This window comes from Aspergillus viridinutans (genome assembly GCF_018404265.1).
Source record: "Aspergillus viridinutans IFM 47045 DNA, scaffold_7, whole genome shotgun sequence".
NCBI lineage: Eukaryota > Fungi > Ascomycota > Eurotiomycetes > Eurotiales > Aspergillaceae > Aspergillus > Aspergillus viridinutans.
Window position 1 is genome coordinate 609,075 of NW_025091223.1, and position 26,956 is coordinate 636,030.

General features: G+C 52.2%; 11 protein-coding genes across 11 annotated transcripts; 6 read left to right on the forward strand and 5 right to left on the reverse strand.

Annotated features, from left to right (window-relative positions):
* Positions 1-622: 622 nt before the first annotated feature.
* On the forward strand, positions 623-4,060 carry Aspvir_008685 (putative 1-phosphatidylinositol-4,5-bisphosphate phosphodiesterase Plc1; the record flags this gene model as incomplete). Its single annotated transcript, XM_043271853.1, has 1 exon — positions 623-4,060. One exon carries the CDS (start codon positions 623-625, stop codon positions 4,058-4,060), a length of 3,438 nt encoding a protein of 1,145 aa, XP_043127788.1.
* Positions 4,061-5,225: 1,165 nt separating this feature from the next.
* On the forward strand, positions 5,226-6,394 carry Aspvir_008686 (putative Coatomer subunit epsilon; the record flags this gene model as incomplete). The annotated part of the gene is made up of 5 exons (XM_043271854.1): positions 5,226-5,250; positions 5,330-5,708; positions 5,772-5,907; positions 5,984-6,222; positions 6,286-6,394. 5 exons carry the CDS (start codon positions 5,226-5,228, stop codon positions 6,392-6,394), a joined length of 888 nt encoding a protein of 295 aa, XP_043127789.1.
* A 335-nt stretch (positions 6,395-6,729) lies between these two features.
* Aspvir_008687 (putative 6-hexanolactone hydrolase) lies at positions 6,730-7,982 on the reverse strand (the record flags this gene model as incomplete). Its single annotated transcript, XM_043271855.1, has 4 exons — positions 6,730-6,864; positions 6,925-7,508; positions 7,571-7,716; positions 7,777-7,982. The coding sequence occupies 4 exons, from the start codon at positions 7,980-7,982 to the stop codon at positions 6,730-6,732; spliced, it is 1,071 nt and encodes a 356-aa protein (XP_043127790.1).
* Positions 7,983-8,417: 435 nt separating this feature from the next.
* On the reverse strand, positions 8,418-10,059 carry pmi1 (mannose-6-phosphate isomerase pmi1; the record flags this gene model as incomplete). The annotated part of the gene is made up of 5 exons (XM_043271856.1): positions 8,418-9,406; positions 9,485-9,722; positions 9,784-9,875; positions 9,931-9,951; positions 10,026-10,059. 5 exons carry the CDS (start codon positions 10,057-10,059, stop codon positions 8,418-8,420), a joined length of 1,374 nt encoding a protein of 457 aa, XP_043127791.1.
* A 268-nt stretch (positions 10,060-10,327) lies between these two features.
* On the forward strand, positions 10,328-12,127 carry Aspvir_008689 (SAGA-associated factor 29 family protein; the record flags this gene model as incomplete). Its single annotated transcript, XM_043271857.1, has 3 exons — positions 10,328-10,979; positions 11,261-11,786; positions 11,845-12,127. The coding sequence occupies 3 exons, from the start codon at positions 10,328-10,330 to the stop codon at positions 12,125-12,127; spliced, it is 1,461 nt and encodes a 486-aa protein (XP_043127792.1).
* Positions 12,128-12,728: 601 nt separating this feature from the next.
* On the forward strand, positions 12,729-14,054 carry Aspvir_008690 (GTP cyclohydrolase II; the record flags this gene model as incomplete). Its single annotated transcript, XM_043271858.1, has 2 exons — positions 12,729-13,937; positions 14,025-14,054. The coding sequence occupies 2 exons, from the start codon at positions 12,729-12,731 to the stop codon at positions 14,052-14,054; spliced, it is 1,239 nt and encodes a 412-aa protein (XP_043127793.1).
* A 1,218-nt stretch (positions 14,055-15,272) lies between these two features.
* On the forward strand, positions 15,273-17,037 carry Aspvir_008691 (bZIP transcription factor; the record flags this gene model as incomplete). Its single annotated transcript, XM_043271859.1, has 2 exons — positions 15,273-15,867; positions 15,932-17,037. The coding sequence occupies 2 exons, from the start codon at positions 15,273-15,275 to the stop codon at positions 17,035-17,037; spliced, it is 1,701 nt and encodes a 566-aa protein (XP_043127794.1).
* A 347-nt stretch (positions 17,038-17,384) lies between these two features.
* On the reverse strand, positions 17,385-18,535 carry Aspvir_008692 (NAD(P)-dependent oxidoreductase; the record flags this gene model as incomplete). The annotated part of the gene is made up of 5 exons (XM_043271860.1): positions 17,385-17,649; positions 17,704-17,841; positions 17,889-18,220; positions 18,275-18,463; positions 18,518-18,535. The coding sequence occupies 5 exons, from the start codon at positions 18,533-18,535 to the stop codon at positions 17,385-17,387; spliced, it is 942 nt and encodes a 313-aa protein (XP_043127795.1).
* A 646-nt stretch (positions 18,536-19,181) lies between these two features.
* Positions 19,182-20,784, forward strand: Aspvir_008693 (actin-related protein 2; the record flags this gene model as incomplete). The annotated part of the gene is made up of 7 exons (XM_043271861.1): positions 19,182-19,200; positions 19,266-19,312; positions 19,377-19,520; positions 19,651-19,876; positions 19,932-20,497; positions 20,562-20,639; positions 20,698-20,784. The coding sequence occupies 7 exons, from the start codon at positions 19,182-19,184 to the stop codon at positions 20,782-20,784; spliced, it is 1,167 nt and encodes a 388-aa protein (XP_043127796.1).
* Positions 20,785-21,238: 454 nt separating this feature from the next.
* On the reverse strand, positions 21,239-22,675 carry Aspvir_008694 (DMT family transporter; the record flags this gene model as incomplete). The annotated part of the gene is made up of 3 exons (XM_043271862.1): positions 21,239-21,498; positions 21,552-22,306; positions 22,365-22,675. The coding sequence occupies 3 exons, from the start codon at positions 22,673-22,675 to the stop codon at positions 21,239-21,241; spliced, it is 1,326 nt and encodes a 441-aa protein (XP_043127797.1).
* An 829-nt stretch (positions 22,676-23,504) lies between these two features.
* On the reverse strand, positions 23,505-24,656 carry Aspvir_008695 (putative MFS transporter; the record flags this gene model as incomplete). The annotated part of the gene is made up of 6 exons (XM_043271863.1): positions 23,505-23,719; positions 23,795-23,923; positions 23,983-24,172; positions 24,228-24,313; positions 24,375-24,535; positions 24,592-24,656. The coding sequence occupies 6 exons, from the start codon at positions 24,654-24,656 to the stop codon at positions 23,505-23,507; spliced, it is 846 nt and encodes a 281-aa protein (XP_043127798.1).
* Positions 24,657-26,956: the final 2,300 nt, after the last annotated feature.

Sequence of the window (26,956 nt, forward strand, 5' to 3'; positions counted from 1 at the left end):
GCACTCCGAGGAGGGGTAAAAATATCATAGTCAACTGGGGAGATAAGAAGGGTTATTAAAATATAATAATAACAGGAGACAATAAGAACAAGGACGAAGCTCAGCCCTCCAGCCGAGGCCGACGCGAGGACGAGCAAGCACGCAGCCAAGTCTCCAGTCAAAGGCGCAATTGCACGATTCTGCGATTCGTTACTCTGCACCTGTCAGATTTCGGCCGCAGCCTTATCGTTACACAACAAAGCCAGTACCTGTCTCAATTTGTCTCAATTGCTATCAAGGACCCGAGTCGACCTCTCTGCCCCTTTTGTTTCTCTGCTCTCCTCTCTCGCGAGCGCTCTCAGGAAGGGCTCTCCGCTTTGCATCAAAGGCCGGCCAAGATGCAGATATCAACATCGGAGCATTCCCGCTAAGGACGTGGCTTGTACATTTCTCACTCAGACGCATTCCCTTTTAGGGCTCGTATTGCATCCTAGCTATAGGCTGCTCGCCGAAGCCAGCTGCATCCCTTCCTTGAAGTTCATTCGTCCTCCGCGGAGTCCAGGTGACTCAGGCACAGACACGATTCAATACAACTCTTCTCTATCTCACGTTCTACAGCTTAGCGGTATATTCAGTAGCCGCAATGGCTTATGCTACTACTTCGTCGCCTGCGGCTCTGAATAGCGATACTCAACCCAGTTTAAATATCAACAATTCTCTCCCTAACCCTCCAAAATTACATCATGTCATCACATCTTTTCCGCCCGCAACTCAGACCTCCTCGGCAACCTCTTACATATCTTCGCTCACAACCACTCCCTCATCTCTTTTCCCAGCTTCCAACCATTCGAATGCTTCTAGCCCTTCAGGCACACCATTACAGATCGCTACCGACGCCCTTCGAGGCCGTTTATCTTCTTTTCCTCCCGTTCCGCTTTCCTCTTTCGAGCTCGGAGAGTCAATGATGGCTGTCCCTGGAAATCCCGGCACCTCAAATGTGGACTCTGCGGGCCCCAATCCGAATAAAGGTGCTGGCCTGATGCGGAGAATATCGAGAGGCGCAGCCAGCAAGCTCACACGAAGAAGACAATCTGCGTCTCACAGTGATAAGCGAGATCGCAGCTCCGGTCCGGTCATCATGCGGCGACGCAGCGACAGTAAAACTGCAGCTCAGACCGGACGTGAGTGTGCTCTTGATTCTAGCAACGAGGAAGATAGCAACGACGCGGTGGATTCTCTAGGTGCCTGGTGTGGCTCGGAAGCGTCCAGTCTCCCGAATGACGCTAACATGGTGGCCTCGCGCAACGCGGGTGCCGTTGCGCCCAAAGTTGATTCGGCGATTCAGCGCGGGACGGTTTTGACGAAAGTGACTAAGAAGCGCAAGAAGCAGGTGCGCTTCTTCCTCGACCTTGATGCAGGCAAGGTTTACTGGGATCTGTCGAACCCGGCGAAACGCTTTTACATTGACGATATCAAGGAGATCCGCGTCGGAGCGGATGCGCGCAACTATCGCGAGGAACACCAAGTTCCTCAGGATGTTGAAGGCCGCTGGTTCACCATCGTCATTGCTGATCCTGAGAAGTCCAAGGGCCGGTCCGTCAAGACGTTGCACCTCATTGCTCCCAATGACCATATCCTTGATCTTTGGACAACGACTCTGGAGAATATCTCTCAGTATCGAATCAATCTCATGGCTGGCTTGGCTGGGTCCGGTCAGAGTGAGACTGTATTAAAAGCGCACTGGCAACGTGAAATGTCAAGGCTATTCCCTCAGGGCTTGCTACCCGGTGAAGAAGAAAGCCTTGACTTCGGTGCCGTTGAAATAGTTTGTCGAAGCTTGCATATCAATTGTTCAAAAAACATGCTTCGGGCTCAGTTCTCCAAGGCCGACCTTGGCAACAAGGGTCGACTCAACTTCTCAGAGTTTCAGAACTTTGTCGCTCGTCTAAAAGAAAGGAAAGATATCAAGGACCTGTTTAAAACATGGGCCGCGAATGCCCAGGAGGGTCTCACTGTCGAGGAATTTCTGGCATTTCTCCGCGACGCTCAGCAAGAAGATGTCGATACTGACCGAGCCTATTGGGTTTCAGTTTTTGACAAATATGTTCGAAAGTCCAAGCCGCGAGCACCAAGCCTTCCAGAGGGTGTGGAACGTCAGGCTTTCCGAATGAGCGTGGAAGCCTTCTCTGCCTTCCTCTCCTCCAACTGGAACGGAGTATACGCATCTCGCCCTCCTCAATCGCCATTTGACCGACCGCTCAATGAGTATTTCATTTCCAGCTCCCATAATACGTACCTGTTGGGCCGTCAAGTTGCTGGCGCTTCCAGCACAGAGGCGTATATCAGCGCTCTGTCACAGGGTTGCCGATGCGTGGAGATTGACTGCTGGGACGGTGCCGATGGCCGCCCGATCGTTTCGCATGGACGGACGATGACAACCAGTGTTCTCTTTGCCGATTGCATTACTGTCATCAACCGATATGCATTTATCGCCTGTGACTTTCCCCTGATCCTCTCGCTCGAGGTTCATTGCAATCCCGAACAGCAGCTGGCAATGGTCAAGATCATGAAAGATACTTTCAAGGAACGACTCGTCCTGGAGCCGCTCTTGACGAATAGCTTTGTTCTCCCATCACCAGAAGAACTGAAGGGCCGGATTCTCGTCAAAGTCAAAACATGTGACGAGATCCTCGAGGGAGTGCGACAAGATACATCGACTTCTTTTGTGAGCACTGGTCGGAAGCGCAGCTCAAGTTCCCCATGGATGCGCCCGACCGTCCCTGAGAGTCCCATGATCATGAACCTTCCTCCTCTCTCCAGTCCTGCGACCATTGGCGAGGAGAGTGTAGGGCCATTCGTTTCACAGGATAGACGATCTTTCACCACCACAAGTATGAGCAGTGCGACAGAAGACAGCGATGGGGCGTTGGTGTCAGTGAAGAGAGAAAGAAGGCGACGTCAGAAGAGCAAGATTACGAAGCCTCTGTCAGACCTTGGGGTTTACACCCGTGGTTACAAATGGCATAGTTTCTCGTCACCCGAGAGTCAGCGGTTCAACCATGTTTACTCCTTCGCGGAGCGGGCTTTTGAGAGCATCTGTCGTGATGCGGAGAATAAGGCGCTGTTGGAAAGACACAATCAAAAATACCTTACGCGAGTCTATCCTTCCGGGTTTCGTTTGCGTTCGTCCAATTTCGATCCGCTCAAGTTCTGGCGACGGGGCGTGCAAATGGCAGCCTTGAATTGGCAAACGTACGACATCGGAATGCAGCTCAACCAAGCCATGTTTGCGGCTGGAACTGATCGCACTGGCTACGTCCTCAAGCCCGAATCACTTCGTCTACCGCCTTATGAGCAAGTGAGCAAGGCTTCCACCGAACGGAAGTTGGTCCGGTTCTCAGTGGAGGTCATTTCCGCTCAACAACTTCCTCGACCACGCACCATGGGACCTGACGACAATATCAACCCATATGTGGAAATTGAGATGTTCAGCGCGGACGATCGCGGCCAGAGTTTTGTTGTCGGAGAAGGAGGCATGAATGCTTCCGCGCGGAATGGCATCTCGGGCATTGGCTATCCGCATCGTCGACGCACAAAGATCGAGCAGAGCAACGGATACAGCCCAACTTTCAATGATCGTTTCAAGCTATCGCTGGAGACCAAGTATCCAGACCTGGTATTCGTTCGCTGGACGGTTTGGAGCTCACTGGATGGGCGCAGTGCTGGTAACAACAACAGTGTTCAATTAGCCACTTTCACTGCCAAACTGAGCAGTCTGTCTCAGGGTTACCGTTACCTCCCACTGTACGATCTGGGCGGTGATCAGTATGTGTTCTCCACCCTATTCTGCAAAATTACCAAGGAGGAGCCGGTGCCGGTTCAACGACTAGGCGCTGAGGAACTTCGCGCTGAGCGTCTGGGAATCCTTCGTCAGATTGGTCAAACAGTGTTCAAGCGCGGTTCATCCGCCGAAAGATCTGAAAAGGGTAGCGAGACACCTGCAAGTCCAGACGACAAGGATACATCTCCGGCGTTGACGCCTACTGTTTCGACGACGTCCACATCATCTCTGTTTCCTTGACACAGTCCTACCAACCCTGCCATACATGCAGGACGTGCTTTTGCATTTTTACTCCTTACCTTCTATCCTCCGGTCCGTCCCCTCAAAATCACCATCATCACCACCACCTCGCATCTGGATGACCAATACTCCTGTGCAAATATTGGAGCGGCGTTCTTCTGATTGAGATTGCATCTGTTCTTTGCGTTGCTCTTCTTGATTTTCCAGGTGCTTTGCTTAGGGAAACATGGCGCATAGCGATCGTTCATCACCACCGGATGGCTTGAGGGAACTATGATCATATACCTACTTGCTTTGTTACTCATGTATTACGTCTGGGACGGTCCCTTACCTTTTCGCGAATTCGGACCGCGCATTCAAGACTCCTGTTGTTTGATGTCGCTATATTTGTTCTCTTTATTTGTGCTACTGGATTATACTGACACTGTTATACCCGTCTGGCGATACCCATTGCTTTTCTTTTTCTTTTGTTTTTTTTACCCAGTTGTGTGCATTGCTGTGGATTGTTCCAACGGATTCACTCATGCCTTGAGCGTTCCTTCGAGCGTCTCCAAGGCTCTCACTTTCAAGACGGCATTACTTGTGGTTTCAATTGTATCTGATGAAACGGTAGCATTTGAGGAGTTACCAGCGAAATGACTTTTGCTTGTCCTAAATTGTCGGAGGATACGTTTATGAGGCGTTGTTTGCGAAGTCAGGGTCCCTCCGTGTCATTCCCACGCTCGCAGGCGAGAACTCATCCTGCAGTCTGCCATACACATTTCCAAGGGCTCTTGACGATACCCTGATGGCGAGACGTATCTATCTTTTAGTTCTTCCACTTGTCTTACTATGAAGATGCGGCTGGGACGCTCCTTTTTCCAAGGCTATGGGCAGCCATTGCAATTTTTTCGAATTTGGTAGATATAAGGAAATCAATGAAAGAGTTCCTCTCTAGCAAGTACATTTCTGACTATTTCCATCTATATCTACCCTTTTAAGATAGAATTTGGAGAGGTGCATCTCATTGAGCGATCGGATAACTTGCCCTTACGGTCATCGGCTGAGCTGCTCTCACCGCCTTACGATCCCAAGACATGGACCGTGTTTTGAGGCCAGCGTATACTTGTCTTCCTCTACAATATTAATTCTATCTAAATCCGTTGATCTCCGGACATTTCTCGATATGGACCCATTCTCGACAGAAGGTGGTGAGTGCCGACCGCTTGACTCCTCCAAAATCATTTCGCAGCCTCCGAAAAGCAACTCAATTGACTCCTATCTCCGCAGAGCTCATCAACATCCACAATGCCTTCCATCAAGGCCAATACCAGAACGTGATCGACTTCGACACCTCGGCCCTCTCACCGGATAACCACCTCACCGCCCGCATCCTGCAGCTCCGCGCCCAGCTCGCCCTAGGCCAGACCGACGAGGTCCTGTCCGCCGTCGACGGCGAAGAAGAGAACCCCGATCTCGCTGCGGTGAAGGCGCTGGCGCAACTCGCGGCGGGCGATGCCGAGTCTGCTCTCCAGCTGACGCAGGAACTGGCGGAGAATTATCCGGAGAATACCTCGGTGCAGGTTCTGGGGGGAACGGTGCTGCAGGCCCAGGGCCGGAGCGAGGAGGCATTGGCGGTTTTGACGAAGCATCAGGGGAATTTGGAGGCGTGAGTTCTATCTATCCTCCTTTTTGGCCTCTGCAATGGGCTAATGGTGCGGTGTGAGGGTAGTGTTGCCTTGATCGTTCAGATCCATCTCCAGCAGAACCGGGTCGATCTTGCGCTCAAGGAGGTGCAGGCTGCTAAGCGCTGGGCGCAGGATTCTCTGCTTGTTAATCTGGCTGAGTCTTGGGCGGGGATGAGAATCGTATGTTTCTTTTCTTTTGCTTCCCCTGGAGGGTTCGACCCCTTGGATGTGGCTAATGCTTATCGGGTTTACTCAGGGTGGTGAGAAATATCAGTCTGCATTTTACGTCTACGAAGAACTTGCCTCTGCGCCTGGTACGTCCGCGCCTTTGTCGATTGTCGGACAGGCTGTCGCGGAGATTCATCTGGGACGGTTGCCCGAGGCTGAAGCTGCGCTGTCGGCTGCGCTGGAGAAATACCCTGACGAGGCGGAGTTGATTGCCAATGCCATTGTGCTGAATGTATTGGCTGGGAAGCCTACCGAGGAATTGGACAGGTATGTTTTACTTTTGAGCATTATGAAGGCTGAGGTCACGCTAACGGTTATTTGTCGTTGCAGTCGTCTTCAACAAGTAAAGCCGTCGCATGCCTTACTTGCCGATATTCAAGAGAAGAGCGAGCTGTTTGATACTGCTGCGTCCAAGTACGCTCCGAGAGTGGCTTCTTAGATTTACAGAGTACTCTAGGTCATCTCTGTTTCTTTCTTTCCTATTTCAGTGTGTGTTGGGTCTCCTTTTATGAATTGGTATGACGGCTAAGCTATTGTGTTACCCAGCGATCCCCTTTTGTTGTTGCTTATTGATTGCTTCAATAAAAATCACATAGACACGTGCTTCTGTTGACGTTGCTCATGTGTGACTATCTCATAGGATATATCACAGACAAATTCCATCATGAGTATCTGGCCATGATATCATAATGTATATACAGTGTAACCTTAGTATATAAGCCGAGGCGGTAGCACCATTACATATATACATCACATTCACATCCACACAAACGTCTACAACCGAGCCCCGAGCCACCTCTTCAACTCCTTTCCCTGCTGACTCTCTGTACTCTTCAACAAAGCAGTATATACCGCGTCGACGTGCGTCTCACCATACCCAACCACGTAAGTGGTATTTGGGAAAACAGACTATCCACATATCAGCAAGCGAGACACAATAATTCCCAAGCGCGAAGGACGAATAAATACCTTGAACCTCTCCACAAAGTCATCAATCGCCGAGAACAAGATCTCATGCTGACCCGCCAGGATCAGGACCTGGTCGGTCTTTGCATCCGCCCACCACTCCACAGGCGCGAGCGCCGGCTCGCTCCAGGCATCGCTTTTCCCGCTAGCGAGATACGCACTCGACCATCTCTTCAGCGCGTCTGTGGGGATCACGTCCCTGTACCTGTTCGCGTCCATCGAGGCCCCGTCTGTGCGGAAGCTGACCCACGGCGCGAACCCGAACACGCCGGCGAGGTTGGTCGAGAGTGCGACGGGCTGGATMTCGGGGTGTGGGTGGGAGAGGTGCAGCACGACTGCGAAGGCAAGGTTCCCGCCTGCCGAGTCGCCGCCGACGATGACGTTGGCCGGCGAGCGGTTTGTCTCTGTGAGGATGTAGCGGAGGGCTTCGACGGCCTGGCGCAGTTGGGCGGGGTAGGTGGCATGCGGGGTGAGGGTGTACGCGAGGAAGAAGATGGCGACGTCGTGGCCGTTTGCGTTGAGGTCGGCTACGATGCGCGAGCAAAGGTCGAAGTGGGCAGGTGGGCTGCCGACGGCGAATCCGCCGCCTGGTTGCTGTCAGCCATGTTGTACCATTAACGCTGACGTGACAGAAGCAGTGGGGACTGACCGTGATAATAGATGACCACTTTCTTTGCGTTGGGATTCCCGATCCAGTGGCCCCGGGCGCCGTGCTTGAGCGTCACGGTCTGTGCCTGCAGACCCTGTTTGGTCATGAACTGCTCATATGCTTTGCTCGTTGAGGGGGCAATTGACCTGTTTCCGAACGTCAGCGATCGTACTCACGGACCGAGCGGCGGATGTTGATCCACGTACTGCATTTGCCGTATCGAGAACCTCATCACCATCTTCCTCACAATCGCATGACCGACATGGACACCATACTCCTTTGCACCGGTGCTGCCTCGAAAGATGCCAGTGACCGCGCTGTAGAGCGCAGTCGCCAGGACGGAGAGGTAGCCGGGAATGAGGTCAGCTCTCTCCAGCAGTGTGAGACGAACATTATCCGGGTGGTCCGCCATCTTCAATGGTCGGTGACTATCTCACAGACAACCTGAGACGGCACGGAAGAAAGATGGATGCTGTTCGACGGTTGGTTCTAAATGCCGGGGGGCTGAGCTATCCCAAGGTTTGGATAAGCGCTCTTCCCCGCACTCCATAGCGCCTCCCCCGCCGGTCCGGGGGCTCAAGATAATTTGCACCATTCTATCATTTCAAGATTCAGAGACTCATCCTGGCGTGTCTGGGCTCTTGCGACGTGGTCATGATGTTGGAGGATGCCTAAACCTCGGCTATTCCGTCGGCAGCAGATGTTGTCGAAGCGGGGATCTTCCCATTTGGGAATCCCCAACTAAAAAGGCCTCAAGCGAAAGCTTAACATGAGTTGCTGTGATGGAAGGATCGCAAGGTTCATTGAATGAAATAAATGAAAAGATATTTGAGTTAGCAACTGACGTCTAGTTTCCATTTACCATGTCCTCCTTCCCGGTCAAGTCACAGAACGCTGTAAACGTAGTAAAGGTATCTTCTCCCGTGTTCTCAATGATACATTCTGCATTGGCTCCAACAAAGAACACATAGCCCTCCTTGACCTCCTCTGTCTTGGGACCAACTGTTATCTTACCCGCTCCGGCGGTGCAAATTACAATGCTCGGACCCGAAATTCCATCGAATGTCACCTTGGCACCTTGCCGCTTGAGATCTGTCTTGGCCACACTGAACTCCTCAATGGGGGGATCGTACAGGATGCAGGAGGAGGCGCTAGAGTAAGCAGGGGCATTGAGAACCGCATAGGGATAGTCGGTCGGCTCAAGCTTCTGCTCAGCGATGGGCGCGTAGGAATATGTCAGCATGTCAACCAGCGTATCCACGTCCTTGAACTTGGGTGTGAAGCCTGCGCGCACAACGTTGTCCGACGAGGCCATGCACTCAATGATGTCACCGGAGATGTATGCATGGATGTCATCAGCCTTGAGGAACATAGCCTCACCCGGTTCCAGCTTGACAAAGTTGAGGAAGAAGAACACGAAGGAGCCGATGTCGTTGGGGAACTGTCCATTGAGGCGCACCGTGATGGCGGCCAGTTCCGCAGAATTAGTGGGGTTGGTTTCCGGTGTGCTGGATGACGTCGCAAAGGTCTCCGGCGAGTTCTGGGCCATCGCGACAAGTTCCTTTGTTGCGGCCTCGATACTTTCAGGAGAGGACCTCATCAGAGAGGTGAAGAGGGTGCGGAGAGCCTGCTTGTTTTTCTCGGTCACCGCGGGGTCCTCCGATTCTTCCGAACCCTTGACTGTGTTCTCGAACTCGCTGGCGGCCTGCTCCCCTACCAATTGACGAAGAGGCGCGACCACTTTGAGGAAGTGGGTGATTTCAGCCAGAGGACGAAAGCCGCAAAGGCCTTCAAAGGGGGTGATGGCGATGGTCATCTCGGGTTTGTGGTTGTCATCTGAGAAGAGTCAATATACTGCAGTGAATGCAATTTCGAAGTAGACAACAAAAGCCTACATAAAGGCTGTTTACTGACCTGGATAGTTGCGAGGATCTCTGGCATGAAGCTTTTCCGCCAGCTTTTTGTTCGGATGGGCCTGGATGCTGAGCGCCTTTCTGATCGACAGCACCTTGAACAGGAAGGGAAGCTTTCCACCATATCGTTCGCTGACCTCTTGAGATATCAACGCCTGGTTGTCCTGAACCATATCCAGCAAGGTGCGCTGAGTCTCGAGATCTTTCGAAGGGAGTGAGGGGTGTGTTCCCATCCACAACTACGTCATCGGGGTCAGCGTTTCGATCTTCGTCGGTAGCCATGTCGAAGAAAGAAAATACCTCAGCGTAAGGCTTGTCTGACTGTATTGAGAAATCGGGAGCTGCTGTAGTTGCTGCATACTTGGCAGCAGCCGACTCATGGCCGACCTTGCCTATGAGAGGATATCTCAGTGTCTGCTTAGTGTAGAACAACTATATGGATCTTACCCCAATCATAGCTATTGACACCTTCCGAAACACATTTCCGTTAGCTTTCCCATGCATACTGGAGTAGTCACAAATGTCAATGACAAAAAGCCTACCGCATTGGAGTCGAAGTAGTGGTACTGGAGGCATTCTTGCTGGTGAGGGGCAATTCTCGCACTCAGAGGCCTGAGTAAACACAATATGGAGCAGTGAATCTCGCGAGCACCACTCAACTAGCGCTGCGAAAAATCTTTCTGTAATTCACTGAGCAGCAAACAGTCAATCTTCTAAAAAGCACTCTGGATCACTCCTTTTGTGAGACTTCCTTTCTTTCTCTCTACCCCTCCAGATGCTTGTTTCTATGCTACCTTACTGGACACGGACTTGATCCAGCCCGATTTGGCTGACCGCATCCGACATGGCACCCGCCAATCAGCGACTTCCCCAGTTGGCCACTTCCTCCGCCCCCTCGTCTTCGGCCAAACGCGATGTGATCGGATCCGCCAAGCAGTCCCCAGGCAAAGCGCTTGACGAGAGTCAGAGCAGCACTACTACTATTAGCCGCCGCTCCGGGGTATCTGTGGGTGTCAGTGTATCTTCTGATCAGGGAAACGGCTTTGAGCCGAAGCTAAGCCAGCAAAATTCCACTGCTGAATCTCGGCCCTTAGATTCATCCTCCAACAGCCCCCCAACTGGCCGTCCGCATAATCAAAGGCACGGCGCGGCTCGGGGAACACGCAGCGCGCGCCAGGAGATCGTCTCCGCCTTTGAGTGGGAGGCGTTGAAGCTTGAACAGCGCAAGAAGTCGGGACTTGTTGCGCCTTCCGAGAGCAGTAAAGAGCCGTTGCTGACTCTTGAGCTGCCCGAGTCCCCGTTCCACGCGATGTCGCGGAATCGGCCTAGAGGTCCTCCTGTGCCTAGAGACAATGGTCTCGCGGCGAATGAGGAGACTGATATGTGGAACAAGATTCTACAGGACCTACGCAAGGCCAAAGAGAAAAATGACAAACAGAAAGCTGTGGCTGAAGAGATCGCTGCATTGAACGAACAGATTGGTAGAGACGGTGGAAGTAAGTTGATTTCTTCGCCTTTTTTACGATTATCCTAGTCGGATTACAGTATTGTGGTCTTTTGCTTTATCCCTTTTGCATCGGTGTCTAGGACACGGTCAACTGTTCGATGGACAGCCCGCTTCTACTCTGCCCATCAGCCCCTAGACAAGAGTATACTCTAGTTTATTAAGATGGCTACGGGCCTTCGTCCTCGCGACAACCCCTGTGATACCGATTGTTCTGACAATTATCTCATGTGCTCACGGTTTGACTGAACACTGCCACTAACTTTGGAACAGGGCCCACTCTCAGCGAGCATAATCAGCTGGACAGTCTATATCGCCAAATGTCCAAGCTATGCGAGGAAGAGAGAGCTATTCTTCAAGACGAACCCAGTGACGTGATCAAGAACCTGGGGTTATTGACAGCGCTTCGTCAAGCGTCCGAAGCGGAAGCTCCATTCAACCGCGCCGCTTCTCTGGTCAAGTCACGAAAGAAGAGAAGTGATGTGGATGGATCAGCGACAGACTCGCCCGGTCCCTCTGGCCCGCCTGTATCGGACAAAATTGGCCGCATCAAAGGCGTCCAACGTAGTACCAGCGCTTCCAGCCCCCATACTCGTGACGGCCGCGAGATTCGTGACAGTGTCATGGTCAAAATTGAAGAGACGGCGGAAAGCATCAGAGGCACAATTGCGGAGCGCAATGGGCAGCTGGTCATTGGTGCTGAAGTGGTTTTCAAACATAACAAGAACAAACAAGGCGTTGAAGGCGAGGGGATCCAGTGTATCATCAAGGGAATCTCCGGTGACGGCCCTAAGAAGAGGTATGCCACCATCGCCCGCCCTTTCTGATCGCAAGGAAATTGACCTGTTTACCTCTAGATACGACGTCCAAGACCCCGAACCAAATGAGAATGGCGAACAAGGCGCTGTCTACAAGACCACAGCTGCATCTCTGATTCCTATTCCGCAAGTTGGATCCACACTGCCAGTTTTTTCTGCAGGGAAGCAAGTTCTAGCACGATACCCTGACACGACTACATTCTACCGTGCTGAAGTGATGGGCACGAAAAAGGACACCTACCGCCTCAAATTCGAGGGCGAGGAAGATGACAAGGAAATGGAGGTCGATCGACGATTTGTCCTAGACATCCCAGGAAAATGAATAAAGGTGGACTGCGAATTATGGATGACTCCCATTTGATGATACCCTTGAGCAAAACTGTTCTTAAATTGCGGGAAGAAGAGGCCGTTAAGGAGTCTGGCTTGCTTGATCACATGGGATTGAAATCTGGTGTTAAGGCTGGGATATTTTAGTTTTTGTCTCTTGTGCTTCGATATCATCAGATCGACAATAATGATAACTATGGATTGCAGCTCCATCTATTTGGTTGGGCCAATTTCGTCTCGTAGAAGATGCTAGACTGCACTGAAGACTTTGTATCTAGACATGATTTCTGCGGATCACGTCAGGCCTGACAAATGACAGGTGGGCCTTCATGTAATCGCACCATGAGTCAGCGCCTCTTCTCCCCCGCCGACTGCAGCTGCGGATGTCCCGAGGAGCCGAGCATCGAATCCGTATCCCAAGAGCGACCGAAATATGATTACAATCGTCTTCTTTTCCTTGCAGAGAATTGTGGTGAAGTGATCAATCGTGCTTTTTCTTCATATATTATAATCTGTAATGAGCATCATTTGTTGAGATACCCTTCTCTAAAATTGTACTTTCGTCCCTCCTCCTCTACCCCAAATCCGTCATCGCAATGTCGAATTTACCGTCCCATGCCTCTCCGTCTTTCGGGGCGCAATCGCCTACCACGCCGCAGCCCACCGACGAGCTTTCTCTCAACTCGAACACCACATCAGCGCCTGCGTTACCCTCCAGATTAGATGAACTCCGAGATGAGACTTCCAGTCAGATCAGCAGCATCGACACTGACCGCGGGGACATGACCCCCGCGGTTCCCGCATCATTACTCTCCCCCTCCTTCACTCCTCCAGCAACCCCCGGGGGCTCGATCAATACTGCAGAGCTGCTCCGACAGGCCCAATTAGCCGGCACACGGCAAGGGCCAACACATACGAAGCCCCCAAGGCTGCTTTCTCGCCTTCCCAATGTCGAGTGTATCGTCCGCGCTCGGATACCCACGACAACTGGCGCGGAGATGTTTCTCCACCTGTATCACAATGATTTGGACAACAAAGAGCATCTGGCGATTGTGTTTGGGAATACAATTCGGAGCAGAAGCTTGGACACGGTCCGACCGGGAGAGACGGAGATGGATCGCATGATTCGCGGTGCGTATATAGGGAAACTCCGTCCGGGCCGTGTGAGCAGTTGGTATGATGAGGAGAAAGCTGGAGAAGCTGCCAGCCCGGAAGCTGGCGGCGCTGTATCCAGTCCGCACACACCGCCTCAGAGTAGCCTCAAGGAAGCGCCTCTTGTGAGAATCCATTCGGAGTGCTACACTGGTGAGACGGCTTGGTCTGCACGCTGCGACTGTGGCGAGCAGCTCGACGAGGCAGCTCGACTCATGTCGCTGCCCACGGAGACATTGACAGAGGCTGCGTCACAGCAGGACGTGGCGGAGCCGTCAAATGCTGCTGGGGGCGTGATTGTGTACCTGCGCCAAGAAGGACGAGGCATTGGTCTTGGCGAGAAATTGAAAGCGTACAATCTTCAGGATCTGGGATCTGACACGGTGGAAGCCAATCTCCTGCTCCGCCACCCTGCGGATGCAAGAAGTTACGGACTAGCTACGGCGATCCTGGTGGATCTCGGTCTAGGGGTCGATTCGAATCCGCACGGCATCAGGCTACTTACGAACAATCCGGACAAGATTCGGGCGGTTGAGGGACCTAACCGAGAAGTGGTAGTGAAGGAGCGGGTGCCGATGGTGCCATTGGCATGGAGATCGGGTGGAAAGATGGGGATCAAGAGTTCAGAGGTCGAAGGTTATCTAAGAACGAAGGTATGTCGACAATCAATCTCTTGCAAACAATCTATCTCTTGCAAAACAGCTGCTTTCTCATTATCGAACAATGGCTCACTCTCCCAGATATCGAAAATGGGCCATTTGCTCCAATGATCCCTTTCCGTTGTAACCCGAGTACGCTTTCCTGCTTTTGGATTTAGACAAATCGACACGCTGTATGGCTTGTAAATCATGTGACGGTTCTGCAGCGCAAACTTTCTGCTTTACATTTTTCCTTTTCGTTTCGTGACTTTTGTATGGTACATAAACTGGTGTATTAGCGCACTTGTACATGGTGTTCTCGACATGGACCATCTGGCCACGATTGGTCGACATAATCCCTTTCTAATCTCTGGTTCGCATACTCTAAATGCAGCTTAGCTTTAGTCTGGACTAGTTGTACCGCTGCTACCGCAGTGGATATCTGACTGTTTTCCGTGTCCAGTTAGTCCAATCTCCGGTTGTCGGCGAGGCATCGGGAGGATTGAGTTGTTTGAGTTAATTGAGTCAATGGTACGGCGTAGAGTGGCGACTAAAAATTCTGGATGCCTAGAATCCTGTGAATTAGAAAACCCAGAAACCCCGGCCTATCAAGCGGCAGTGCCTCTATTTCAGGAGGGTTGAAGGAGCCTTGGCTGCGATCCAGCCACGATAATGCGATCGAATGGGACTCGTGCGGTGGATAGATGGCTTATGTAGTGGTCAATAATAGGTAGTTGGAAGATGCATGAGACTAGACCTTCAGAGTCAGATAGAAAGACCCTGATCACCACAGCTTAACAAGAAGAAATGACAGGATCGCAGGATCACAGCATCGCCAGGTGAAGAGGAATAATAGCCCAAGGCCGAGCCAGAACCCCCCATGTCCCTAGAGAGGCCCAAAGCTTCAAAAGCCCAAGACCCAAGGGAGCCACGGCGACGGAAGGTTTGGGGCGGAACTCCACTTTGACCCCCCAAGCCGTTGTCGTTCGACTCGTTCCCTTGTCGTAGGCTCTGAAGGAATGGCTCGAATCGCGGACGTTTGTGGAAAATATGCAGCCCGCATGTAAAACAACACCAGCCTCAACAGCAGCAGCAGCAGTAGCAGCAGCAGCAGCAGCTACGCCGAAGGAAGACGATCCTGACTGAGAGACAAAATTTATATCTACCCCGCCCAATTCTATCTGTCGTCCGTTCAAATGTCGAGTCTTTCGTATTTCCGCTGACTCAATCCCCGTCTCGTGGATATTATTACCGTCCACATCCACTTGGCACTCTGCATCATCCAATATTTTTCCCCCCTCTGACGCTTTGAATGGCCGTTGGCGTTAGCTAGACGCGCCAGTGAGGGCCATGGCCACCCGCCTGCCTCCTTTAAATGATGTGGCGCCATCGTCGGCCCTGGAGTCATCGTCATCCGTGAGCACCACTCCAGCTCCAGCTCCAGCTCCAGCGTCAGCCACAGTGTCAGTATCAGCAACAAAATCAATACCACTCACCTCGAACCCGTCCTCAACAATACTCTGCACTCCGAATCAAGATCCCGAGTGCGTCAAGCAGGAAGCCTCCCCTACCCCTTCCGGTTTCACCTCCGCCGACGGCGAGACACCCGTGGCGGACAACCATGGCGGGTCCACGACGGCCCCGGGCCGGAAACGCAAGCTCACCAGTACCTCGTCGCGCGGCGTGGCCAATCTGACCCCCGAGCAATTGGCCAAAAAGCGAGCGAATGATCGGCAGGCCCAGCGGGCGATCCGGGAGCGGACGAAATCGCACATTGAGTCGCTTGAGCAGCGGGTGCGCGAGCTCTCGTCTCAGAAACCGTTCCTTGATCTCCAGGCGGCGCTGAAGCGGAATGAAGCGATTCAGGCGGAGAACCGGGACTTGAAGCACGGGCTTAAGGCGGTGATGGATATCATACAGCCGCTGGTTGCGAAGCAGGACCCAAGTGAGTGTTCTTTGCTATTGTCATGAATGCTCGCCTGGACTATCTCTGACACAATGGACAACAGATCTGCCTCCCCTTCCTCCCCGGCACGCAGCGGCACCTCCTCCGTCTTGTCAACCTCTGAACACTCCCTTCAATCCGCTGCGGTACACCGGGACTCACCATTTCACCTCGACCGGCCAAAGATACGAGTCCTCATATACGGCTTCAACTTCTGGCGCAGAAACGCCGACGTCGACACACTCGGCACCTACGATGAGTGCGCATCGACAGGATAGCAGCAACGGACTGGCCTCGTTCCGGATCGCGTTTGACTGTCAGCGTCATAACCTCTCCCATGGATTGGATTTTGGTACTGACGAGAGACTGGGTTTCAATTTCCTGCTCGATGCCACTCAGCAAGTTCCTAGAGTGGAAGGGTTCCGTAGCTCAACGGAGAGCTTCAGGCCGTCTCAGGCAGATCCACCTCCAGTCTACACACCTTCGCCTAGCGGGCCTGCGCCGGAGCAACCCTTGCCCGCGTACAGGACTCCGATCCGAAACATAGCCCCGACATGCACACTGGACGCCATCCTGTTGGATTTTCTTCACCACCGTCAGCGCAAAGCGGCGGAGGGAGTTCCCACACAGAAGCTCGTGGGGCCCCCTTATCCCAGTGTCTCGTCGCTGCTGAACCCCGAAAAGAGCGTTTACTCGCATCCACTGTCAAAGGTGTTTGTCGATATCCTTCGCACATTCCCAGATATTTCATCCTTGCCCGAGCAAGTGGCCGTCTTATATCTCATGTTTCTCCTCATGCGGTGGCAGATCTACCCGACGCGAGAGAACTATGAGCGGCTGCCAGACTGGCTCACACCTCGGGCCTCCCAACTTCTCACACCTCATCCGGCTTGGGTTGACTACATTCCGTGGCCGCGGATGCGCGATCGGCTGGTCGGCTCATATCAGGATTATCCGTTTGAGCAGTGGTTCATCCCATTCACTCGGACCCTGTCCGTTAACTGGCCGTATGAGGCGACGGACTGCCTGCTGTCCACCAGCGATCATGAGGATCTCATCATTAATCCAGTCTTTGAGCGACACTTCAGAAATCTAAATAATTGGTCGCTCGGCCCATCTTTTGCCGAAGCGTTTCCGCAGATGGCCGGAACCGCGAGGATCAAATCTTAATATACGTTATGTTTCTTTGGTTCAGCGTCTCATCCGCATGTTACCTCTATTTCTTTTGTGATGCACCTCTCTTTCTCCTCTTCTCTTGTTTCATATAAAGAACGGGCGAACGGAGTGTATGGTTGGTGATTTATCTGACTGTCGACTTTGTGACTGGCGCATTGCGAGCAGGCGAGCAGAGATTCTATGGCTCTGTTGTACATCTATTCAGATCTCTTTCGTTCGTTGGTGGTTCTACACCGAAGATTTCATTTTCTTGTTCTATAATGGTTCGAAACAGTGGTATATAGCATAAACACGACACCGACGCGTCCACGAAGCATACAAACAACGCTGATAATCTACTACTACCTTCCACCCTTTCTGCTCTTCTCATTCCAAAACTCCAGGCCCGCCTGCTGCCGCAAGACTCCATACATGGAGCTGCTATCCAGGCATTCCCCCGCGTACTCCCTTGCCGCCATCATGTTCTCCCGAGCAACTTGCAAACCAGGCAGGCGGACATTATGCTCCTGGGCGATGGCAAGCGCATGATTGGCGTCCTTGATGGCCAGCGAGACACCAAACCCAGGACGGGAGTCGAGGGATGGCGCATAGGCACCGGTTGTCAGTCTATAGCAATCAGTACGGGGTCACTTCCTACCACAGTCTGCTCCACAAACAAACCTCTTAGAGTAGCCACCCGCCACAGCACCGAATGCCTCGCCGATCAATTCCTCCATGGGCCCGGTGCCTAGGCCCGTCCGCTCCGCGAAGACCTGGGCCTCCCCGACGGCTTCCATCAGGTTCACCGTGACAATGTTCCTATACAATTAGCCTAAACCACTAGCAGTGATGCGAGAAAGGCTCACCCGGCGATCTTCAACAGCGACGACTTGGTCGCATCCTCCCCGCAGTCGATGATCTTCCGCCCCATGACATCCTGGATGAGCGGCTTGACGGCATCCGCTGCGCTCCTCGGGCCCCCGATCGCAAAGACGAGTTTCCCGTCCACGGCGATCGGGTTCCCCCCGAAGACAGGTGCAGATAGGAACGACGCCTGCTTCTCCTTTAGCTTGGAGACGGTCAGTCCGACCGTCTGCGGGTGGACGGTCGAGCAGTCGACGAAGATCTTGTCCTTGAGCGAGTGGCCTGATTCGATGGCAGTGGTGATGAGATTGCTTAGTACGGTGTCGTTGGAGACCTATCGTTCATTAATATGCATTGCGCAGTTTCCTTTGGATGGAGCGGGGGCTACCATGGTGAAGATAATCCCGCACTGGGCGACGAGATTCTGGAAAATTGGCTCGGGGACGGCGCCTAAGCTTTTCAATGTGTCGCCGCGTGCCATTGTTCGGTTCGAATAGACCAGATTCAGGGCTCGTTTTGTGGCTAGATGGCGTTGGAGGTTGGTGGCCATTGCCAGGCCCATGGAGCCTAGGCCGTACTGGGTTCAGGTCAGTACGTTGGGTTGGTTGGTTTAGTCTGGAGGAAGACTTACCCAGCCGATTCGACTCATCTTGATTTTGAGTTGCAAATGAGGTTATTGCGCAGAGTTGGAGAATGGGACGAGGGTATATCTATTTATTCTGGGGATCACCGGGCGGTTCCGATCTCGGGAAGGCATCGGCCGAATAGACTGCTACCAGGCTGTAGCTGCTGCATTGTAGGAATGTCTGCCAACTCTGAAATCACCAGGAGTTCTAGAAGGTCGGATCGTCCTTGAGTACACATAGTATTTAATAGGCAGGTAGACTCTTTCGGACTGCATTGTTGACGGTTGATATGGTGTTTACGTGGCGGAGGGGTCTCATCGCGGTCATCCAACAATGTACTGTCCATCAGTCTACTTGAATTGATTACGCTCAATGGATTATCCTACTGGCTAGTCATTCTCGATCCTGAAATTCAAGATATCAAGCGACATTTATGACTCCAGTAGCATGCGTACGGCGGTTGATGGAATGCGGCTCGGCGCGCTAATGACGACTATGGGGAAGCCCGTCGGCTTAACACACCTCGAGACCCAAACTCCCTCGCCGTCCCCTCATCTTCACGATCCATACACATCTTTCGTCCCAACAGCGCATTTCACTCCGGATTTTCTGTTGCTTCTTAACGGAGGAACTAACATAACGAAAAGTACTTATTATTCGACCACCACCATGGCGGATATGCCCATTGGTGAGCATCATTCCCTCTCCAGGCAGCTTCCCCGGTCCGCCAGGTAGCTAACCTTTCATACCTAGTCCTCGACGGAGGAACTGGTTTCCTCAAGGTCGGATATGCTGCGCAGGTATGTCGGTTATTACGCACAGAATCTCAATCATGCGCCATGCTCATCCGCCTTTCGTCTACAGAACTTCCCAGAGCACCAGTTCCCCTCGATAGTGGGGCGGCCCATACTGCGAACTGAGGAACAGGCCGGCGACATTGTCGTGAAGGATATCATGTGCGGAGATGAAGCGGCAGCCGCCAGGTCAATGCTTCAGATCAGCTATCCTGTACGTTCTGCCTCCCATGTCCCTGTTCCTGTTGCGAACGGTTGCTCGCCTTCCCGGCGGAGCTCCGTCACCGTCTTTGCACCAGGGTGTTGATTCAGGAACCATTGGTTAATGTCCGCGGGTAACATAGATGGAGAACGGTATTGTGAAGAAATGGGACGACATGCAGCACCTATGGAACTACACTTTCTACGAGAAAATGAAAATCGACCCTACGGGGCGCAAGATCCTCCTCACCGAACCCCCAATGAACCCCCTAAAGAACCGCGAAAAGATGTGCGAGGTCATGCTGGAAGGATACAACTTCGGAGGCGTCTACGTCGCCATTCAGGCCGTACTTGCTCTATACGCTCAGGGTGAGTGCAACGGCCCGAGCAGCTAGTAACGACAGCTGATCTTTGTTCGTACCAGGTCTCAGCAGCGGTGTGGTCGTCGACTCCGGTGACGGCGTCACACATATTATTCCCGTCTACGAATCCACCGTCCTCAAGCACCATATCCGCCGACTGGACGTCGCCGGCCGCGACGTCACCCGCAACCTGATCGCTCTGCTCCTGCGCCGCGGCTACGCCCTCAACCGTACGGCCGACTTCGAAACAGTGCGCCAGATCAAGGAGAAGCTCTGCTACGTCTCGTACGACCTCGAGCTCGACAAAAAGCTCTCCGAGGACACCACCGTTCTCGTCGAATCATACACACTCCCCGACGGCCGGGTCATCCGGGTAGGCAGCGAGCGCTTCGAGGCCCCCGAGTGTCTCTTCCAACCGCACCTGGTGGACGTCGACCAGCCCGGTATGGCCGAGCTGCTCTTCAACACCATCCAGGGCGCCGACGTCGACGTCCGCTCAAGCTTGTACAAGGCTATCGTCCTCAGCGGTGGAAGCAGCATGTACCCCGGTCTGCCGTCGCGGCTGGAGAAGGAACTCAAGCAACTGTGGCTTACGCGGGTACTCCAGGGAGACCCCGAGCGACTCGGTGTACGTCCCCATCCTAACCTAAGCTTCCTTGGAGAATGACTAAAGCTAAATCACTCTCTTGCAGAAATTCAAAGTGCGCATCGAAGATCCCCCCCGACGGAGACACATGGTCTTCCTGGGCGGTGCCGTGCTCGCCAATCTGGTAAGAATCAAAATACCCTTCATGACCTTCCCTCGACGACGTCTCTAACATATCCCAGATCGCCGACAAGGAGGACATGTGGGTCACCAAGCAAGAATGGGACGAGCAAGGTGTCCGTGCCTTGGCCAAGCTCGGTACTAGCTAGTCGAGTCGCCTTTTGTTCGGTCTTCGTCAATCCAGCCACATCCCATCCCATCCCACCTCTCCCCCTGTCAAAGTCCCCATCGGACTCCTTCGTGTTGATATAGCCACTTTTTACTCCTCTGAAAGAATCTTCTCCGGAACACCAACATGTCATATAGGTTTCCAGGACGTCCAGCTGCCTGCCCGTTCGATCCTTGTACGTAGTATAGAGTAAGCAAGCGAGTTGAGCACTAGGTATTGATCATTATGCAGAATAACTGCCATTGCACTATTCCTTCTGCTCATTGCAGCGTGCATCTATCCGCAACGACATCTAAAAGAAACGCAACCCTCTATGAACCCGGAAATATAAGTAATTATGTACAAGATCCCGATAGCCAAAAGAGCGGTACACTCAAGGAGATGTATACTATTAGAAACCAGATGAATTAGATAAATGCCCATTCGAGACAAGTCTAGTCATCACACTCGGACTCCATTTCCTCGGCTTCGATGCTCTTCCTCTTTTCCTCGTTCATCTCGCGGTAGGTGCTCCAGCTCAGGAGGAAGAAAGCGACGATGATGAGGAGACCGCCGATGATCGATGCGGCGGAGAGGGGTTGTCCCGTGCGCAGCCAGTCGACGATGGCGACGAGGAAGATGGTGAGGAGGGCGGCTACAGAGGAGAGAACGGGGGACGTGAGGGAGATGAGGACAAGGAAGCATCCCGAGAAGGCTGGCGATGGTCAGAATCGACGAAAAGAGAATTGAACTGTGCGAGAGACTTACTGGCATTGGCGGCGACCGATACGAGAAGCATCCATGCGGCCTCGCCGGTCGGCAATCGAAACTCTTCCCAGCCCAGCATGTGGAGGATAGGCAAGGGAATCCAGAGGACGAGCAGGGTAAAGCATCCGATGAGGCTGCCGAAGGTGTTGGCGAAGATCATGCTCCGGCCGGCGCTTGTGCCCTCCGGGGGACAGGCGAATCGCTTGTACAACACCTCGTACAGACCGTAGAGCACGCTTCCGACTCCGATTATAATATTGCCCAGGAGTCTGTTCTCTGCTTCCTGCTTTGCTTTCCCCACTGTTCCGTCCGGAGTCGATTTGCTTTCGCTGCGATCCCCGTACGCAACCACCAGAACTCCTACAATGGCAACGACAACTGAAAACACCTTGTCAAACCGCAGCTTATCTTTCAAGAGCGGAATGGAGAAAGCATACGCGAAGAAGGCGGAGCAGTTGTAGATCGCGGTGAGGTCACTGGCCGTCGTAAGATTGACCGCCACATACCATGATCCACCAGCAATGGTGAGAGCTACAGTCACAAAAGCCGTCGTCCCGAGCATGTAGGGAATCGGTGACCGGTGCAAACCACGCGACGTAAGGTGTAGCTCTCTTGACTCAACCATTTGCGCCGTGGTCCTTAACAAATAAACGTGACGTCGCCAGAAAGCTTCCCAAGAAAGCTTCCTCTTCTGTATTCGCAAGATAAGAAGTTGGACCGGCCAGAGAAGGGACCATGACCCGTGGGTGAGATAGCTGCAAGAATGATTCAAGTCAGATTAAGTTCGGCGCAATCCATAACCACTCAACTTACAGCATGCAATATGGTTTGTCCCAATGCAGCTCATGCTGGATATATACCGCCGTCTCGGTCTGAACCACAAAACTAGCCAAGCTCAACAGCAAGAATCCCGACGCAATCATGTACTTTCGCCGAGTCGCCAGCTCCGCAGAATACTCGGGACTCCTGATCGTCGGCCGCCTGGAATGGTGCAGCATAGGCCTGTTTTCCGCATTGTCACGGCCAAAATCGGTGTTCGACAATCGCCGACGTTCATCCTGTAGCAACGGCTGGTGAGGGCGGCCGTCTACTGGACGATGTACAGTTGGACGGTTTGGCGACATCTCGTCATCTAATCCGTGGGAGTCGAGGACCGGCTCGAGTTCCCAACCTTCCTCCTCGGGTTGTGTATGCGTTGAAGCCACCGTAGGTCAATTTCGTTGCCCCTTCCCAGGGTTGACGATTATTTCGATGCGGAAGTAAAATCCCCTCCTTCCCGCGAAATCAAAGCGAAAACAGGAGTGCGGTTACAAACCCTAGATCGAAAATCGGCAGCGGCTCGAAACGATGGGGGCTAGGACGTAGAAATAAGAGGTAGAGAATGGACCATCCATGCAGGGGAAGCTGGATAGAGGATCGCGACTATGCAATTCAGCCTTCTCCAAGACGAGATGGTTTCTGAGATTGCGAGGACATGCAGCCTTAAAAAGAATGCGCTCTCGTAGTCCGGGAAGTACTGCTGCTGCGGCCACGTTTGCCAAGTATAGAACTGAATTAATGTCTTAGATTAAGCCAAGGAACACGGATCCGACAGCCGCTCAGGACCAGAAGGGAGAAAAGACAGAGACCGGACGTGAAACAAATTCAAGAAAGTCTGGAGAACGGTCGAGAGGAGGTGATAGTTGGCAATGCTTATGGAACGTGAGTGTGCCATCCAAACGCAGCAGGCGCCTTGCGTTGCACGCTACTCGCTTTACCGTTTTGGGATCGTGGCGCGATCCTATCTGTAACACGTGATGATAGCCTTACCTGGTCAGGCTTAGGCTCTTGGCGCCTTATGCATCAGGCGTTCATTTAACCAGATCTCTATTCTTAAACGACCAAATTTCAATTCTATTGCTAATGATGGTCTATACTGCTGTAGAGGCCAAGAATCATTACGTATGCTGTTTGTTAATGCGCAAATCTGAAGTCCAGTCTTCTGTTCCCCTGATCCTGTGTTGTCGCAACGTAGTCAACTCGTTGGTCCTCTGTCATGGCCTGCCACTTCATATCCCGGCGGCGATTCTGTATCACGTAGTATAGTTTGGTCAAGGCATAGAGGACAATGTTCGTGCAAGCGAGGATGAGTAGCGTCCTGTTTCCAACGACATAGCGAGGAGCATCCGCTATTGCAGCAAAAGTGAATGCCTAATTAGCCAAGGAACAAAAGGGCGCTCACAGATGGATCTGGCCACACTCACAGTCATGGTATATGTTCGAACCAATGATTTGAGACGTCTGCGCCGACATGTTGTATAATGCGGCTGCGATTGTCCGCGTTCGCACGCTGTTCGAGTTGCGAGAGTTCCACCCAGCGTGAAGCGCATGGGCTGAGGAGGAATTCTCGTTAGTTGTGCCCCAGACGACTTTTAGGCCAAAAGGTGCTTACGGTTTGGAAAAGAAAGCATCAGTGTGAGTACTGTCCATGCGACCCATTTGTTGGTTTGGCTGAAATTAACCGCATTCATATAAAGGAGCATTGGCAGCGTCCACAACTGGGCTAAAATGCCCATATACGCAAGGGACTCGAAGGCCTCAGCTCCGTAGACAAGGGCTATTCGGGTCACAGCGCCCATCGCCTAGTCGAAAGTCAGTATGCAGCAAAGATTGGTGGCTGATCTTGAAATTGCATACGTTGCATGGAATGGAAAGCAAAATCGTGTTGAATGTGCTGAATCCAAAATCTTTTAAGAGCAAGGTAAAGTATTGCGATATTGTTGCTGTTGACATTAGCTGGCTTCGGCAGAAGATCCATTTGGTCGAATGGTGTACTGTACTCACTACTAGGTATCAGGAACAAAACTCCTATGATATACAAGGGCCATAGATCGTAGTCTTTGAAACTCTGCCAAATAAGTTTGAGGGTCAACGGCTGGCGATTATGCATAGTGCCCTTGCTGGGGTCTTCTCGGATGATACGGTTGACCATGATAATCTCCTCTCTATCCACAAACCATCATTAGCATGTTCTAGTGTGCCATGGGAGTAAAAGATATACCTCTCTGTAAACCATCCCTTCTTGCCTCGGGCCCAATTCGCCGTCTGCGTTGGTGACGGTGGCATGAGGATGAAAGCAAGGAGACCAAGCGTCAATGTGAGCAGCCCCTGTGTGTGGATAATGAGCATCGAAACAGAGGAACTTGACCTGCCACAAACCTCGATCAAGAAAAGCCAACGCCAACCGGCACGACCACCAACTCCCCGTAGGTGCAGAATCCCAAAAGCGAAAAACCCAGCGAGGATGTCCGCAAAAGAAGATGCTGTATACCAGAAGCCGAGACGTATGGAAAGCTCGTGATGTTTGAAGAAGTAGGAAAGGTAGAGGATCATCTGTTATACATGAGCAAAATAAGCTTATCATGTCTGCGAAACCACTGACTGTTGGCACGAAACCCCCGGATAGCAACCCCAGAAGAGCCCTTGTGCATAGAAAGGATGTCCTGCCAGAGAGCCAGAACTGGCACAGAGCGACGATCGACCATGATGTCATCTGGAAAGGAACCCATCTGTCGGCGCCGAGCCATTTTGCCATGACCTGTGCAGGTACCTCGGCGAGTAGGTAGAATAGCCTGCTAATCGTGTTTCCCAAGTTATAATCTGAAGTGATAGAAGACCCTGTCAGCCTATTGAAGATGGAGTTGATGTCTTGCGCAGACTGACCGTCCCGAGTCAGGTGTAAATCGGTCAAGAAGTTGTCCGCATTGGCTTGTTCTGAGCTCATACATGTTCAGCGATCTTCAAGGTTGCACATTTGGATAGGCAGCACGTACGGATATTGGATTTATCAAGCTCCAATGCCAGAAGCATCACACAAGCCAATAAGGTAATACGAAGATCGATCTTCCGAACAACTTTCTACATCGCTGTCAGTCTGGGTTGCGAAGTGATCCTTATTCATGATTGTTAACACACGTTCTCTTCACCCCATGACCATCTAGCCGATGGATCGAACCGATGGATATTTTCCCAATCTGGTCGGGGTCTGTATTCTTCTGCTAACTCCGGGTCATCGAAGACAGACGGCTGGGTAGCAATGACATTCGACTTGTCGCCTTTAGACCGCTGAAACCAGAAACGACGTTTGTCAGATACATCGCCGAGGTCAGACTTTTCTGTAGATGATAGAATTCGTGTTAGGCTTATTGGAGTCTTCTTCTCAAGATCGGAATCTGTAGGCGAGATAGGCTCTAAAGGCTCTTTCTTGGCTGAACGAGCAATGACAAGAGACATCCTGCTGAGACCGAGAAGAAAAGACTGTTGTCAAGAATGCCGAGGCTGTATTCTGAGCAGGGGTCCAGAGAGGCCATGATGTCCATTTTAAAGCCAGGTCCTCACATATGAAAAGAGTCACTGGTGCTCCTCACTCTAGAATCAAACAAGGGGCTTGTGCTGTAAAGTAAACCTCAATGGACTCGTTCTCGATTCGAGTCCCACAGTATCACACGACTAAAGCTGCTCGTCGCTTGGTGTCTGACAGAGATGCAGCCATCCGGTCTCCAGATTTCGACAGAAGCTCTCTGAACACATACAGCGGCGGCATGAGGCCCCTTGATCTAGAGTCCAGGCGCTCGTCGATGTGGGGACAATAGACCTTCGGGAAGTCACTATTCTTCTTAATGATGCGGTATGAAGATGTGTGACCGGATCATTAGCAAGTTACTAGACGTCCACTAAAAGCCCGAAGGGGCGCAAATGCCGGAGCGGCATCGGTTGTTGCCGTAGTCTGGGGCGAAAGCCTGTGATGTCCGCTGGAATTCCTCACGAGAATACTTGTCAACCTTATGATTTCTATCAGCTGAACTCGGTACGATCTGTGGAGTTTGCGGGTATTGAGTTCGGTCATTGTTTGGCTCATTTGTCACCCTATTCTTTGTAGGTCTAATAGCTTGTGTTCTGCAGTTTGGCTACGCAAGGGATGGATGCGCGATTTGAGGCAGTATTCTGATCAATTGAGGCTAACCGGGAGGTCTGGAATGCTGAAAACGACATCTGCAGTATGTGATAAGAGAGTCCAGTCTCTATGAATATCGGCGGCTTTCTCGATTCTCATCCCATGAGAATTGCATAACGACCCAGACCTCGATGTAAGGGTGATACGCACAAGTCTACTATGAGGTCTCCGGCTATGTGGCGAGCTGTGCCTTTCGGTGATGCCTAGCCTGCCTTGAGCTGTCTAGAATGCCCTAGTGAGGAATGGTGCAGTCTTCGCTACAACGGCCCGAAAGGTCCACGGAATCGTATGGAAAATGGCGCGCTAGAATCCTACCCTCTTTCACCTTTGGAATCCAGATGCAACGCTAGATTCGGACATGTTGTTCGGCCGAGCGACAGATGATGCAACTTTCTCTGCGCGAATAAGGCCA